This window comes from Mizuhopecten yessoensis, unplaced genomic scaffold, assembly GCF_002113885.1.
Source record: "Mizuhopecten yessoensis strain PY_sf001 unplaced genomic scaffold, ASM211388v2 scaffold10949, whole genome shotgun sequence".
Taxonomy (NCBI): domain Eukaryota; kingdom Metazoa; phylum Mollusca; class Bivalvia; order Pectinida; family Pectinidae; genus Mizuhopecten; species Mizuhopecten yessoensis.
The window spans coordinates 607,259-624,141 of NW_018408802.1; the positions used below are offsets into that span (position 1 = coordinate 607,259).

A 16,883-nucleotide genomic window follows, 5' to 3' on the forward strand; every position below is an offset into this window, starting at 1 on the left:
GGAGTACCATATCGGTAGATAATAAAAACAGGAGTACCATATCGGTAGATAATAAAAACAGGAGTACCAAATCGGTAGATAATAAAAACAGGAGTACCATATCGGTAGATAATAAAAACAGGAGTACCATATCAGTAGATAATAAAGTCTTCTTGCATTGTTTCTACATAACGGGCAATAACTGTAAATAATTATCAAAATCTAAACTGTAAACTGGGAAATTTTTGCCACAATTTTTGTGTCACTTGTCCTCTAAATGAGGGCAAATTTATTGGGGCAGCTTAACTAATAATAAAGAACATACAATGCGTAACGATCCCGTATGATGGGCAAGATTGACACTAGGCAAATAGTGATTTTATAAAAAGTGAAGGGTGAAAGTTCAACAGGGCAAGTTTCCCAGTAAATGGTATGTCTGGTCACAGTCATACAAAAATACATAATGGTATATGTCTAGTCACAGTACTAGTCATACAAATATACATAATGGTATGTCTGGTCACACATACAAATATACATAATGGTTTGTCTGGTCACACATACAAATATACATAATGGTATATGTCTGGTCACAGTACTAGTCATACAAATATACATAATGGTATATGTCTGGTCACAGTCATACAAAAATACATAATGGTATATGTCTGGTCACAGTACTAGTCATACAAATATACATAATGGTATATGTCTGGTCACACATACAAATATACATAATGGTATGTCTGGTCACACATACAAATATACATAATGGTATGTCTTGTGACATATACAAATATACATAATGGTATATGTCTGGTCACACATACAAATATACATAATGGTATATGTCTAGTCACACATACAAATATACATAATGGTATGTCTGGTCATACATACAAATATACATAATGGCATATGTCTGGTCACACATACAAATATACATAATGGTATGTCTGGTCACACATACAAATTTACATATGATTGTGAAAAAAATTCAGATGGAAAGTGAAGGCATTCTAAGTAATTTGTACACACAAGTTTAGATATGATGCTCAAGCATCACAAAAGGCAATAATTATAGGTTAAACAATATACTGTCTAGGTGTGTGATAGAGGCAGGTCCTTATCTGCAAGATGTTCTTCAAGTAAGGGTCTATAGCACCCAGCACTTACAGAACTGGGAAGGCTATTTATCATAGTATCTACATATGTTATATATTGTACTTACGTTCTGGTTTCCAGTATTTTCGGGCGTAGGGGAAGCCATAGTATTTTTTAGCTCGTTTTAGAAATTTCTTTCTGAGTTTGTTCATGTGCTCTTCATCTCCCTGTTTACGTAGACACCTCTCTCGCAGACGTCTCTCATCACGAAGTTCTTTCTGAAAAACATAACAAATACATTTCTAAGTGATTTATATCAGAACAATTCATTACAACTGTTACAATAACGAGGAATAGTTATCAATGATGTTAAGTTCATCCTGTTTCGTTTTTTTATATATTCAAGCATTATCATATTTTTTTTGTTACAAAATTAAAAACAAAAACAAAAAAGATGCCACAATCTCATCGTGTCTCTGTAAGCTTCAATCTTAAGTGTCAATGGGGTCAAAACTATACCAGCATCATGCAAATTGTATGCATGGACCGGACCAGTCAACTTCTATAAAGGTCATCCAGGATTTACCAAAGTATCAACATGTTCAACATATATAACATTAGCTACATTTAATTTACCAATGGGTTTTTGATGGAAGGTTGAGAAATTTATAAATAGGTAAAATAAACATAACACGATATCTTTCCAACAGTGTGATTTTATCAAAAATCATAATTTTCAGATGGGTTTGTAGATCATATGAAGTAACTGAACTCATTCACCCCTACATATTTTAACTGGACTTTCCCAGTCTTTGATTTAGTAAGGTTCAAATGTGACATTAGGGGTGAATAGGCTTAAGCTATAGTAATCTGTATGCTGTTTATTATTACCTCCAACATAGAAATATTGAGCTAACCTGAATCTTTATAGGAATCTTATAAAACAGGTTATGCTACATAAAATGTTTTACTGAGAATAAAAATCCTTTTCAGCTTCTTTACAAACTATATCCGGTCCTAATTTGTCACATCACTGGCTACGAAATATTTGTTTAGCCATCTCAGAGTTTATTACTTTTTTTCCCCTTTGTCTTGACTATGCTCTATAAGTTTACCAGTGTGATATGGAGGCTGTGCGATCTGGGGACATATCACTGGTATACATGTGCCTAGCTGAAATCATCCTCAATATAAGAGTTAGTCTCAATATAGCAGCTGTACATACTCCTTCTATTGGTATCTACTACATTCTTATGTGAACATTTTCACATTATATGTACCATTATAAATGCCTCAAGTTTGACTACATTACATTTTGGGGGGGGAATTGACCGTATTATATTACTTAACTATATTGTAGTCTTTTATGTGTTAAATGGTGAAATAATAAGTAAAAATCTCAATGTCCCTTCTATAAGTTTAAGATTTAATACCAGGTGAGTTGATAGCGTCATTAGATGTAGTTTCATGATGATAATGCTTTTCATAACTATGTAAACAGTACAAGGGTCTAGATGAGGTACCCCAATTTATTTATTTGCACTAACAAAATGTACAATATAATTACCTATACCAACAACATGTTACAGCTTTAATTCCTGTGGCGAATGTGTCCTGTGATGGTTTTTCAATTATGTGAAAAAATGTCATGTTCTCTCTTCATTTGTATTAAAATGTTCACGGCATTGTTTTTTTAATTCTTGCATGTAAATTTTCACACAATTTTTAAGAAGAAGTTATATCGAAATGGCTTTTCATTCTGATGTTGAAAATTTCATATAGTACAGCTTTTCAAATTATTCATTTTGTGGAAGTTTTTATTCTTACAATGCTGTTACATCATATACAAATTTACACTGGTAATGATTATTTTCGCAATGATCTAGCAAGTAACACCTCCGCTCCAAAGTATAAGTGGTGGATCTGTCAATTCTCTCTGGACACAGTTTATCTTATGATGTTCATGACAAGAACAGCAACAACAATGGCCGTGATGATGACAACGATCCAGCAAAAAATCAACAACATTTTCAGGATCTAAAGACAACTTTATCCATGTTCATATGACATTTTTCAGTTGCCATGGTGATGTCCAGCACCAGAAGCTTGTGATTTGCAGCTATTGTTGGCACTTAACAGACACATTGACTGTACTCACATCTGAAAGGCCAATGGACAGGCTGATAACTGAACGAAATCACAGAATAACAGACTCTTGTCTGGCGTTTGTGAACACAACTGGAGTACAATTTCATATTTTAAGTACATCTGTACTAGCTATATAGTTTGAGGCTGAAGTGTACGATTTCATATAAGAGAAACTGAGGCTGCAGGCAAATTTCAAAAAGAGACCCAAAGGGCTTGTATCTTTCACCTGTTATTCAACTCACATCTGTGACTTTTAGAGGGTTTCAAGGCCAAATAGATTTGAATATGATAAATTTCATTACATTAATCTTATGTTAAAAAGATTATAATATAACTTACTTTACTAATGTGAACTTCAAAGTAAGGTAATTGACAGTCCAACTTTTCATAGCAAATTTTTTTTTGGGGCGGGGGNTGACCCCAGCTGTGACCTTGATTATGGGTCAAGGTCACTAAATACAAGGCCGCAGAAAGGGTATTTGTTTTTCTCAAAACAGGTGTTTTTGACACTACGCAGTTTTAAACAGAATTATATGGCAACCGGTAAAAGGTGTTGAAGGCTGAGTGACAACATTAAGAGGTGTTGAAGGCTGAGTAACTACAGTAAGAGGTGTTGTAGGCTGAATAACTACAGTAAGAGGTGTTGCAGGCTGAGTGACTACGGTACGACATGTTGTAGGCTGAGTGACTAGGTACGAGGTGTTGTGGGCTGAGTGACTACAGTAAGAGGTGTTGTGGGCTGAGTGACTAGGTATGAGGTGTTGTAGGCCGAGTGACTACAGTAAGAGTTGTTGTAGGCTGAGTGACTAGGTACGAGGTGTTGTAGGCTGAGTGACTACAGAAAGAGTTGTTGTAGGCTGAGTGACTAGGTATGAGGTGTTGTGGGCTGAGTGACTAGGTACGAGGTGTTGTGGGCTGAGTGACTACAGTAAGAGGTGTTGTAGGCTGAGTGACTATGGTATGAGGTGTTGTAGGCTGAGTGACTAGGTACGAGGTGTTGTAGGCTGCGTGACTACAGTAAGAGGTGTTGTAGGCCGGGAGACTACAGTAAGAGTTGTGGTAGGCAGAGTGACTAGGGACGACATGTTGTGGGCTGAGTGACTACAGTAAGATTTGTTGTAGGCTGAGTGACTAGGTACGTGGTGTTGTAGGCTTAGTGACTACAGTAAGAGTTGTTGTAGGCTGAGTTACTACAGTAAGAGTTGTTGTAGGCTGCGTGACTAGGTACGAGGTGTTGTGGGCTTAGTGACTACAGTAAGAGGTGTTGTAGGCCGAGTGACTACAGGAAGAGTTGTGGTAGACAGAGTGACTAGGGACGACATGTTGTGGGCTGAGTGACTACAGTAAGATTTGTTGTAGGCTGAGTGACTAGGTATGAGGTGTTGTGGGCTGAGTAACTAGGTACGAGGTGTTGTGGGCTGGGTGACTTCAGTAAGAGGTGTTGTAGGCTGAGTGACTAGGGACGACGTGTTGTGGGCTGAGTGACTACAGTAAGAGGTGTTGTAGGCCGAGTGACTACAGTAAGAGTTGTGGTAGACAGAGTGACTAGGTACGACATGTTGTGGGCTGAGTGACTACAGTAAGAGGTGTTGTGGGCTGAGTGACTACAGTAAGAGTTGTTGTAGGCTGAGTTACTACAGTATGAGGTGTTGTAGGCTGAGTGACTACAGTATGAGGTGTTGTAGGCTGAATGACTACAGTAAGAGGCGTTGTGGGCTGAGTGACTACAGTAAGAGTTGTTGTAGGCTGAGTGAATAGGTACGAGGTGTTGTGGGCTGAGTGACTACAGTAAGGGGGGTTGTGGGCTGAGTGACTACAGTAAGAGGTGTTGTGGGCTGAGTGACTACAGTAAGAGTTGTAGGCTGAGTGACTAGGTACGACGTGTTGTGGGCTGAGTGACTAGGTACGAGGTGTTGTGGGCTGAGTAACTACAGTAAGAGGTGTTGTAGGCTAAGTGACTACAGTAAGAGGTTTTGTAGGCTGAGTGACCTCAGTAAGAGGTGTTGTAGGCTGAGTGACTAGGTACGAGGTGTTGTGGGCTGAGTGACTACGGTATGAGGTGTTGTAGGCTGAGAGACTATGGTATGAGGTGTTGTAGGATAAGTGACTACAGTAAGAGGTGTTGTAGGCTTAGAAACTATGGTAAGAGGTGTTGAAGGCTGAGTGACTACAGTAAGGTGTTGTAGGCTTAGAAACTACGGTAAAAGGTGTTGTAAGCTGAGTAACTATGGTAAGAGGTGTTGAAGGCTGAGTGACTATGGAATGAGGTGTTGTAGGCTGAGTGACTACGGTATGATCGAGGTGTTGTAGGCTGAGTGACTACAGTATGAGGTGTTGAAGGCTGAGTGACTACAGTAAGAGGTGTTGTAGGCCGAGTGACTACAGTAAGAGGTGTTGTAGGCTGAGTGACCTCAGTAAGAGGTGTTGTAGGCTGAGTGACTACAGTATGAGGTGTTGTAGGCTGAGTGACTACGGTATGATGTGTTGTAGGCTGAGTGACTACGGTATGATGTGTTGTGGGCTGAGTAACTACAGTAAGAGGTGTTGTAGGCAGAGTGACTACAGTAAGAGGTGTTGTAGGCTGAGTGACTTTGGTATGAGGTGTTGTATGCTGAGTGACTAGGTATGAGGTGTTGTGGGCTGAGTGACTACAGTAAGAGGTGTTGTAGGCTGAGTGACTATAGGTACAAGGTTTTGTGAGCTGAGTGACTACGGTATGAGGTGTTGTAGGCTTACAAGCAATGATGTGCCGCCCCAGTGATACTAAACACCTTTCTTTGTTTGATGTAGTGTATATAACATGTGACTTGTAGATCAAATTCCAGACAATCTGTTTTATTACCTTGCTCTACAGGTAGGCTGAACTAATATAAAATAGGATGGTCTCAAATATGTTGATTTCTTGAATTCTGAACAAGCTGAAAACATGTATGTGTATTAAGGAATTTTTCAACAAGGAAATGTGTTAGCTTTACCTGATTAGAACAAGGTTATTTTCTGTGTTTGTTAAAAGGGAAACGTAGAAAAATACATTTTCACATAAGCCCACAACTAAACCAGTGACCTTTTACCATCAGATTACCAGATATCTAAGTAACGAAAAACTCTGGGTGATACTATCCCTGTTGAAGTAACATGAATGTTTTACAGTACAATTACAATGTCAAGGTCTACCCGTGTTACCATGTGACTGCTGTCCCCTCTACAGGACAACAGTAGACAATAGGTACAGGGACTTCCTCCTTCGTAATCCCACTCCCCTCAGTCACACTTACTAATCTGTAGCTTTATGAAAACAGAACAGCGATATTGTCAAACACTGTCCACTTTGTATAAACTTCTTTTCTGCGACATCAAATAAATTCCATCAATCTCTATGTAAGAAAGACATAGACTGTTACTAGTAATATATTACACGTCTATGGCACTGAGTCACAGCCTCACCAAGTTCAGATGGCATTCATATCAGCTATGAATGCCATAGCCCACGTCCCCACATCATTATTATGTGGTAATAATATGCTGGCACTGGTATATATATCCATGTGACTTCCAGACTCAAAAGCAATGAGCAGAGGACCTTTTAAGAGTCATGTTATCATTGTTATATTTAATCCTTAATGAAATGAGTAGGTCTATAATAATAATGCTGATCTGAATGACACTGAGCTTATACAATATATATAGATGTAGGTGTAATCATGAATTCCACAATGATTCCATTGAAACTGCATAAAAATTTTGAAAACTTTTGATTAAAAAGTTCAAATTTGGATGGTTGGCTACATGAATAACATAAGTGGAGACTTGCAAATAAAATATACTCATACAACAGGCCTTTAATTGATGCAGGTTTTTTTATGAAACTTGAGACTTTCCTATAGTGGCTGTGTCATGTCAGTTAAAGCCAGCAGATGTGGTGTGGTGTATAGAAATTAAGGCATTATTTATCTCCTATAGACACCTTGTTTAATCACAAGTGACTTTAGTGAAACTTCCATTGTATGTAATTATATAATTATTACACACAAGATAAGCAAGTAATTATAATACAGAGTACCAGGAACTCTTAACGTGCATTCAGATACCCGTTTCTCTTATGTGTTTAGGTGGGACCATACTTTTGGTAGACCGCATGTCATGTTTTACAAACTAGGCTTTCCTTTCCCTTTTATGTAGATTCTATATATCACCTTTCACATGCTCTGAATGTATACTTAAATATGTGCCTTAAAAAACATGTATGCAAAATCTTATAATTGGCTATTACAAGTTTATTGTCATGATTTTCTTCGTAGGAAATAGATTAAATTTTGTATGCATACTTAAGTGCCATATTGAGAGACTGTAGACAGTGGCCCCAAAAGCTCACTTTTATGAGAGGAAACATGAATCTACTATTTCACAGTGGTACCATGAACTAATTCCTAACAATGGCACCATCAGCTGTGGCAAAAACTGTATACTATTGACAGAGGCAAACAATGATCCATTAAAAATTACTTTGTACAGTGGCATGGGGTGTAAACTCGAGACAGTGGCACATAGTGTATACTCTAGACAGTGGCACACAGTGTATACTCTAGACAGTGACACACAGTGTATACTCTAGACAGTGGCACACAGTGTATACTCTAGACAGTGGTGCACAGTGTATACTCTAGACAGTGACACACAGTGTATACTCTGGACAGTGACACACAGTGTATACTCTAGACAGTGACACACAGTGTATACTCTAGACTGTGACACACAGTGTATACTCTAGACAGTGGTACACAGTGTATACTCTGGACAGTGGCAGTCTAACAGTGGCACACAGTGTATTCTCTAGACAGTGGCACACAGTGTATACTCTAGACAGTGACACACAGTGTATACTCTAGACTGTGACACACAGCGTATACTCTAGACAGTGGTACACAGTGTATACTCTAGACAGTGACATAAAGTGTATACTCTAGACAGTGACTCACAGTGTATGCTCTAGACAGTGACACACAGTGTATACTCTAGACAGTGGTACACAGTGTATACTCTGGACAGTGGCAGTCTGACAGTGGCACACATTGTATTCTCTAGACAGTGGCACACAGTGTACACTCTAGACAGTGGTACACAGTGTATACTCTGGACAGTGGCAGTCTAACAGTGGCACACAGTGTATTCTCTAGACAGTGGCACACAGTGTATACTCTAGACAGTGACACACAGTGGACACTCTAGAAGTGACATACAGTGTATACTCTAGACAGTGACTGACAGTGTATACTCTTGACAGTGACACACAGTGCATACTCTAGACAGTGACACACAGTGTACACTCTAGAAATGACATACAGTGTATACTCTAGACAGTGACACACAGTGGACACTCTAGAAGTGACATACAGTGTATACTCTAGACAGTGACTGACAGTGTATACTCTTGACAGTGACACACAGTGTATACTCTAGACAGTAACACACAGTGTATACTCTAGACAGTGACACACAGTGGACACTCTAGAAGTGACATACAGTGTATACTCTAGACAGTGACTAACAGTGTATACTCTTGACAGTGACACACAGTGTCTACTCTAGACAGTGACACACAGTGTATACTGTAGACAGTGAAATACAGTGTATACTCTAGACAGTGACACACAGTGTAAACTGTAGACAGTGACATACAGTGTAAACTCTAGACAGTGACACACAGTGTATACTCTAGACAGTAACACACAGTGTATACTGTAGACAGTGGTACACAGTGTATTCTCTAGACAGTGGTACACAGTATATACTCTAGACTGTGGCACACAGTGTATACTCTAGACAGTGACACACAGTGGACACTCTAGAAGTGACATACAGTGTATACTCTAGACAGTGACTCACAGTGAATACTCTAGACAGTGACACACAGTGTACACTCTTGACAGTGACATACAGTGTATACTCTAGACAGTGACTAACAGTGTATACTCTTGACAGTGACACACAGTGTCTACTCTAGACAGTGACACACAGTGTATACTGTAGACAGTGAAATACAGTGTATACTCTAGACAGTGACACACAGTGTAAACTGTAGACAGTGACATACAGTGTAAACTCTAGACAGTGACACACAGTGTATACTCTAGACAGTAACACACAGTGTATACTCTAGACAGTGACACAAAGTGTACACTCTAGACAGTGACATACAGTGTATACTCTAGACAGTGACTCACAGTGTATACTCTTGACAGTGACACACAGTGTATACTCTAGACAGTGACTTTGGAAGGAAGACCTAACTTTGGATCCAGGAAGGGGGATACGTCTAGTGTTTATGAAGTGGTAAGGAGAAGGGGAGTGGGAAGGAGGACCTATCATTGGATCGGGGGAGGGGGGAAACGTCTAGTGTTTATGATGTGGTTAGGAGAAGGGGAGTGGGAAAGAAGACCTATCATTGGATCGGGGGAGGGGGAAATGTCTAGTGATTATGATGTGGTTAGGAGAAGGGGAGTTGGAAGGAAGACCTAATTTTGGATCGGGGAAGCGGGAAACGTCTAGTGTTTATGATGTGGTTAGAAGAAGGGGAGTGGGAAGGAAGACCTTTCATTGGATCGGGGGAGGGGGGAAACGTCTAGTGTTTATGATGTGGTAAGGAGAAGGGGAGTGGGAAGGAAGACCTAACTTTGGATCAGTAGAGGGGAAACATCTAGTGATTATGATGTGGTTAGGAGAAGGGGAGTGGGAAGGAAGACCTAACTTTGGATCGTGGAAGGGGGAGACGTCTAGTGATTATGATGTGGTTAGGAGAAGGGGAGTGGGAAGGAAGACCTATCATAGGATCAGGGGAGGGGGAGACGTCTAGTGATTATGATGTGGTTAGGAGAAGGGGAGTGGGAAGGAAGACCTATCATTGGATCGGGGGAGGGGGAGACGTCTAGTGTTTATGAAGTGGTTAGGAGAAGGGGAGTGGGAAGGAAGACCTATCATTGGATCGGGGGAGGGGGAGACGTCTAGTGATTATGATGTGGTTAGGAGAAGGGGAGTGGGAAGGAAGACCTATCATTGGATCAGGGGAGGGGGAGACGTCTAGTGATTATGATGTGGTTAGGAGAAGGGGAGTGGGAAGGAAGACCTATCATAGGATCAGGGGAGGGGGAGACGTCTAGTGATTATGATGTGGTTAGGAGAAGGGGAGTGGGAAGGAAGACCTATCATAGCATCAGGGGAGGGGGAGACGTCTAGTGATTATGATGTGGTTAGGAGAAGGGGAGTGGGAAGGAAGACCTATCATTGGATCGGGGGAGGGGGAGACGTCTAGTGATTATGATGTGGTTAGGAGAAGGGGAGTGGGAAGGAAGACCTATCATAGCATCAGGGGAGGGGGAGACGTCTAGTGATTATGATGTGGTTAGGAGAAGGGGAGTGGGAAGGAAGACCTATCATTGGATCGGGGGAGGGGAAGACGTCTAGTGTTTATGATGTGGTTAGGAGAAGGGGAGTGGGAAGGAGGACCTAACTTTGGATCCAGGAAGGGGGAAACGTCTAGTGTTTATGAAGTGGTAAGGAGAAGGGGAGTGGGAAGGAAGACCTATCATTGGATCGGGGGAGGGGGAGACGTCTAGTGATTATGATGTGGTTAGGAGAAGGGGAGTGGGAAGGAAGACCTATCATTGGATCGGGGGAGGGGAAGACGTCTAGTGTTTATGATGTGGTTAGGAGAAGGGGAGTGGGAAGGAAGACCTAACTTTGGATCAGGGGAAGGGGGAAACGTCTAGTGATTATGAAGTGGTTAGGAGAAGGGGAGTGGGAAGGAAGACCTATCATTGGATCGGGGGAGGGGGAAACGTCTAGTGATTATGATGTGGTTAGGAGAAGGGGAGTGGGAAGGAAGACCTAACTTTGGATCAGGGGAGGGGGGAAACGTCTAGTGATTATGATGTGGTTAGGAGAAGGGGAGTGGGAAGGAAGACCTATCATTGGATCAGGGGAGGGGGGAAACGTCTAGTGATTATGATGTGGTTAGAAGAAGGGGAGTGGGAAGGAAGACCTACCATTGGATCGGGGGAGGGGGAGACGTCTAGTGTTTATGAAGTGGTTAGGAGAAGGGGAGTGGGAAGGAAGACCTATCATTGGATCGGGGGAGGGGGAGACGTCTAGTGATTATGATGTGGTTAGGAGAAGGGGAGTTGGAAGGAAGACCTATAATTGGATCAGGGGAGGGGAAACGTATAGTGATTATGATGTGGTTAGGAGAAGGGGAGTGGGAAGGAAGACCTATAATTGGATCGGGGGAGGGGAAGACGTCTAGTGTTTATGAAGTGGTTAGGAGAAGGGGAGTGGGAAGGAAGACCTATCATTGGATCAGGGGAGGGGAAACGTATAGTGATTATGATGTGGTTAGAAGAAGGGGAGTGGGAAGGAAGACCTATCATTTGATCGGGGGAGGGGGAGACGGCTAGTGATTATGATGTGGTTAGGAAAAGAGGAGTGGGAAAGAAGACCTATCGTGGCACCAAGCATATGCATTGTCATCAATTAAGTTTAGGAACAAAAAATTGCAGGTTGACACCAGGTTTACTGGCGACCGTCCACAATATAGAATGACTGGAGTTCTCAGCCTGACTCTATTGTACACCTTGACTGAATGTATCAAGAAACAAAGGACTGCTCAAAACCTTCCTGTTGTCTCTCGTGTCATTTGGTGTAGCTTTCACAATGTGCATGTGCATTGTCAGAGATATACAACACACAGCCACAATCACAACCAGCGAGGCGTACGTTATTCACAACCAGCAGACCTGATTGAGCTTCCTTAATGCACATTTTCACCAAATTAAACACTTCACAGTGCTGGCTTGGAGTCTTATTGGACACTTAATTAGTGCTTTAACAGATAAAGGAATATTGTATGTACCCACATCGAAAGCTGCACAGCTTTTCAACACAGCTTCTTTACAACAAGAATGATTTACAAAATATGTATACAGTGTATATATACACTATGAATTTATTATTACCTGAGCACCATAAAATATTCATATGAGGCTAAAATACTTCTGGGGTTTTTCTTTCTCTAACAAACTACAATATCCATTTACGGTAATAATGTCAAACTATATATTGTGATACAGGTGTACTAAAACAGATTCCAGTTTACAGGGTACTGGTTTTTAATAAGTAATCAAAACCTGATATATAGAAGTTGTAAATCATCTACATGTACATTCACCTTGAAATATTTTGAAACGAAATATGTCAAAAATATTATAAGTAAAGGTACAATCAAAAGGACAGTCGTATCTAGAGAACGTGTGTAAGTACACATGTACCAGACCAGCAAATCAGTAGATTTTTAAGTTCAAAAACTTGGTTATCATGGTCATACAAGGGCCAATATTTTTATATATGATCTGTAAATAGTGTGTTTCATTTGTCAAAAATTAGACTAGACATTCTCTTTTGAATCTTATAACATGTATTTAATAATTATGACAAAATAGCACTGATTTAAATTTCATATTATTGTGTCATTTTAATATTCATGAAGCATGTTCCAACAGAAATCTGATAATAAGCTTCAAGGTTGAAACATCCAAACCAACCCATTAAAACAGTTCTAACTTTATTGATTTCGTGAGCAAAGTGCCTGAATGTATTGACCTGTGTTCAATCCACTGAAACACTGAAACATTGGAATAATATTTATACAACATTATTCAAACGACAGGAACACACTAGAGTATAATGAGATGGTTCATTTCAGACAGTGTGGGGAATCTATTTGAATTTTTCCTATTACATAAAAAATGTATGGTTACATGTCAGTTCCTCCTTCATTTTTATGCTAATTAAATAATTGTAACCAAAAATACTTTAGTGTATTTGCTTATCATATTTACTGTGACATATGAAACAAAACATGTTGAGGTGTCTGGTTGTCGTGGCGGTCACAAACATCACCACGCTCACCATTGTTTGTTTACTGTTACCAAGACGACAGGGTCCTGTGGGAGTAAACCTCAAGGATTACACATGAAACTATCAATAATACAACACCTAAACTTTGTGTCAAATGTAAATTTTTCAGGGGACATTTTTTGGATTTAGTCTGAAACAGTTTAATCCTGTAACAGTAACACAGTCAACAGACAGGTACACATGTACCCGAGAATCATTAACGATACTATAATAGATATTGTCAAAGTCTGTAATGATGTAGTGTCCACAAGTGTTTGGGCAGATAAATGGTGGTGTTTGATAGTGTGCCCTCTCATGGAAATGATCGCAGGACACAGTAACAATTGACAACACACTCAGTGACATTATTCCAACCACAGTCTTAATGCTGACGAAAGCTGCCAAAAGTACCGTAATACAAAGCTGAAAAATGTATATAAGGTCAAGAAAGGAAAAGAATAAACAGAGATTTATTTACAATTGATGCATTAGATATGTTTTGGTCTCTTCTGTATCCCTAAGATGTTTTGGTCTCTTCTGTATCCCTAAGATGTTTTGTTCTCTTCTGTATCCATAAGATGTTTTGGTCTCTTCTGTATCCATAAGATGTTTTGGTCTCTTCCGTATCCCTAAGATGTTTTGGTCTCTTCTGTATCCCTAAGATGTTTTGGTCTCTTCTGTATCCCTAAGATGTTTTGGTCTCTTCTGTATCCCTAAGATGTTTTGGTCTCTTCTGTATCCATAAGATGTTTTGGTCTCTTCTGTATCCCTAAGATGTTTTGGTCTCTTCTGTATCCATAAGATGTTTTGGTCTCTTCTGTATCCATAAGATGTTTTGGTCTCTTCTGTATCCCTAAGATGTTTTGGTCTCTTCTGTATCCATAAGATGAGGCCACCTTAGGAGAATACACTAAAACTGACTGTGGTTAAATGATTGCCAACCTACTGTATGACATGAATGGGTATTTTCTTACATGGTTTGAAGCCATTTAGATTGTCTTGTGGTACAAACTTTCATGGTTTGAAGCCATTTAGATTGTTTTGTGGTACAAACCTTCATGGTCAAGACTTGCTCTGTTATGTTCTCATGGTAGAGAAAGATTCTATTCATTAACCCAACCAACACTGTTTCTGTTAACTAGAGACAATAGCTTAACAATACTGAGCTCTTAACTGACAGAGACCATGCATTCAGAATAGACTGACCTACAGTGTAAGCGAATCTATATTTTACAAAACTCATATCTTCAGACAAAAGATTCTGGACCCCCACAAAAACTACTTATAAATTACTGCATAGCCTGTTTAATATCATTTGAAAGCAAAACCTAGTACATATAATAGAAAAGAAAAATTCAGCAAATTACAAAAATTATAAAAAAAAAACCACACAGTTCTAATACCCAAGTGATTCAGTCAGGGATCCAAAACTGATTTTGTTAATAATTCAAAATTGTTATGTTATAATTGGATTAAATCATTGGAATCTGCTATACACATATAGAGTGAGAGAGATTCTTTAAACCAACAAAGGATTACACTATACAAATACATTGTTGTATTACTGGGCCAGTTCAACCTAATAACAGACACATGTATAGAATATCAACCATGTGGTTTGCATCATATGTCAAACCTTAAGAAATAAGGGATCTGACCACTCCACCACTCCACCACTCCACAACTCCACCACTCCACAACTCCACCACTCCACCACTCCACCACTCCACAACTCCACCACTCCACCACTCCACAACTCCACCACTCCAACCAAATGACAAGTAAAATGTAATAATGAATTTACACCAAAATATAAGGTTAACCATCCAACAGTTGATTGATTTTCTTCATTAAATTTGGTTCCTTATGCTCTATTCTGGACCAGAGCTAGAATCAGCAGGAATTAGCTTCTCTACGACTGCAACATATCATGTTGTTTACCTTTAGTCACCTGACTATTCCCATACAGCTTGTTTCCTTATTCATCTAACAGGTTCCGGTGTTTCCTTATTCATCTAACAAGTTCCTGTGTTTCCTTATTCATCTAACAGGTTCCTGTGTTTCCTTATTCATCTAACAGGTTCCGGTGTTTCCTTATTCATCTTTCCTTATTCATCTAACAGGTTCCTGTGTTTCCTTATTCATCTAACAGGTTCCTATGTTTCCTATTTTTACACTCACGCCACATGTATACGTGCGTAACAAGAGGTCACATAAAACATAGTATACATTGATGGACATAGTACTCACATAATATGACACATGATACAATTCATACAATAACAACCCATTTCAATAATTCTTTTAGCTTTTAGGTTCCTGTGTTTCCTTATTCATCTAACAAGTTCCTGTGTTTCCTTAGTCACCTGCCATGTTCCCTTGTTTCCTAAGTCACCTGCCATGTTACCTTGTTTCCTTAGTCACCTGACATGTTCCTGTGTTTCCTTAGTCACCTGACATGTTACCTTGTTTCCTTAGTCACCCGGCATGTTACCTTGTTTCCTTAGTCACCTGGCATGTAACCTTGTTTCCTTAGTTACCTGCCATGTAACCTTGTTTCCTTAGTTACCTGCCATGTTACCTTGTTTCCTTAGTCACCTGGCATGTTACCTTGTTTCATTAGTCACCTGACATGTTCCTGTGTTTACTTAGTCACTTGCCATGTTACCTTGTTTCCTTAGTCACCTGGCATGTTCCCATGTTTCCTAGTTACCTGACATGTTCAGACCTGACATGTTACCTTGTTCCCTTAGTCACCTGACTAAAAGTGTTTCTTTAATTACGGACCCCGTTGCCTTAAAATCTTATTAACTAATCTTATTAACTAAACTTAGACACAATTGTAGCCAACTGAATTATGATCTCTTTCGTGTGAACCTTGTAGAATCTCCTTTTTGTGCCTGTGGCCACCCCTGTAAAAACTCATACCATTATTGATTCCAATGTCCAATGTACAGGAACATCAGACATGAAATGTTAAATAAGTTGATACCCTATCATCCTGTGCACCTAGAGTTACTATTGTCTGGAAATGTTGAATTATCAAATGTTGACAATGAGCGTATTTTTGAAATTGTTCAGACTTTTATTCATTCAAGTGACCGCTTCTAAACAAAACTTTGTGTGAACAGGTATTATCTAATCTGTCATAATCGCTTCTCTCCTAAACCTCTCATTCTGCTTCGTAGGTCTATAGAAAAATTAATAGTGTTACTGGTTCAGCAAATTGTATATATATATATTTTCTTTGCAAATTGAAATAATTCCGCTGCATGGCACTTTGATATGTTACCTAGACGGAACAGGAATGACTCGAGGTGGATTCTAAGGAATTTGTATTATATGGACAAACGAATAGCTGATTGTAGCTAATGCGTGTCATGCAGTAGTTTAAGTTTAAGTAGTTTCAAAATATTCATACTTTGAATGAACCTTTTGTATCATTCGAAATATACTCTACTCATCTCTATGATCTCTTCTGTCTTTCAAAACTCTCTTTTTATTTTTTTATTTTATTTTTCGTCTATGTTCCTTGTTTTCATACAATTATTTTGATTGGCATATGTCGCTATCACTATCAATGTAATATTATAGTTGAGGAGAGGGCTTCTATAAATTGTTGTAACTTGTGCCCAATCCATTTGATTATATCAATAAAATATGTTTAAATAAAAAAAAAACTGACATGTCCTCTTGTTTCCTTAGTC

General features: G+C 39.3%; 1 protein-coding gene across 1 annotated transcript in view; it reads right to left on the minus strand.

The window, feature by feature from the left end:
- LOC110463979 overlaps positions 1–16,883 on the minus strand; it is a 148,267-nt gene that overhangs the window by 101,253 nt on the left and 30,131 nt on the right. Inside the window, exon 2 of the mRNA XM_021518953.1 lies at positions 1,211–1,361. Coding sequence (XP_021374628.1) covers positions 1,211–1,361 — 151 coding nt within the window. The remainder of the gene's footprint in view (positions 1–1,210; positions 1,362–16,883) is intronic.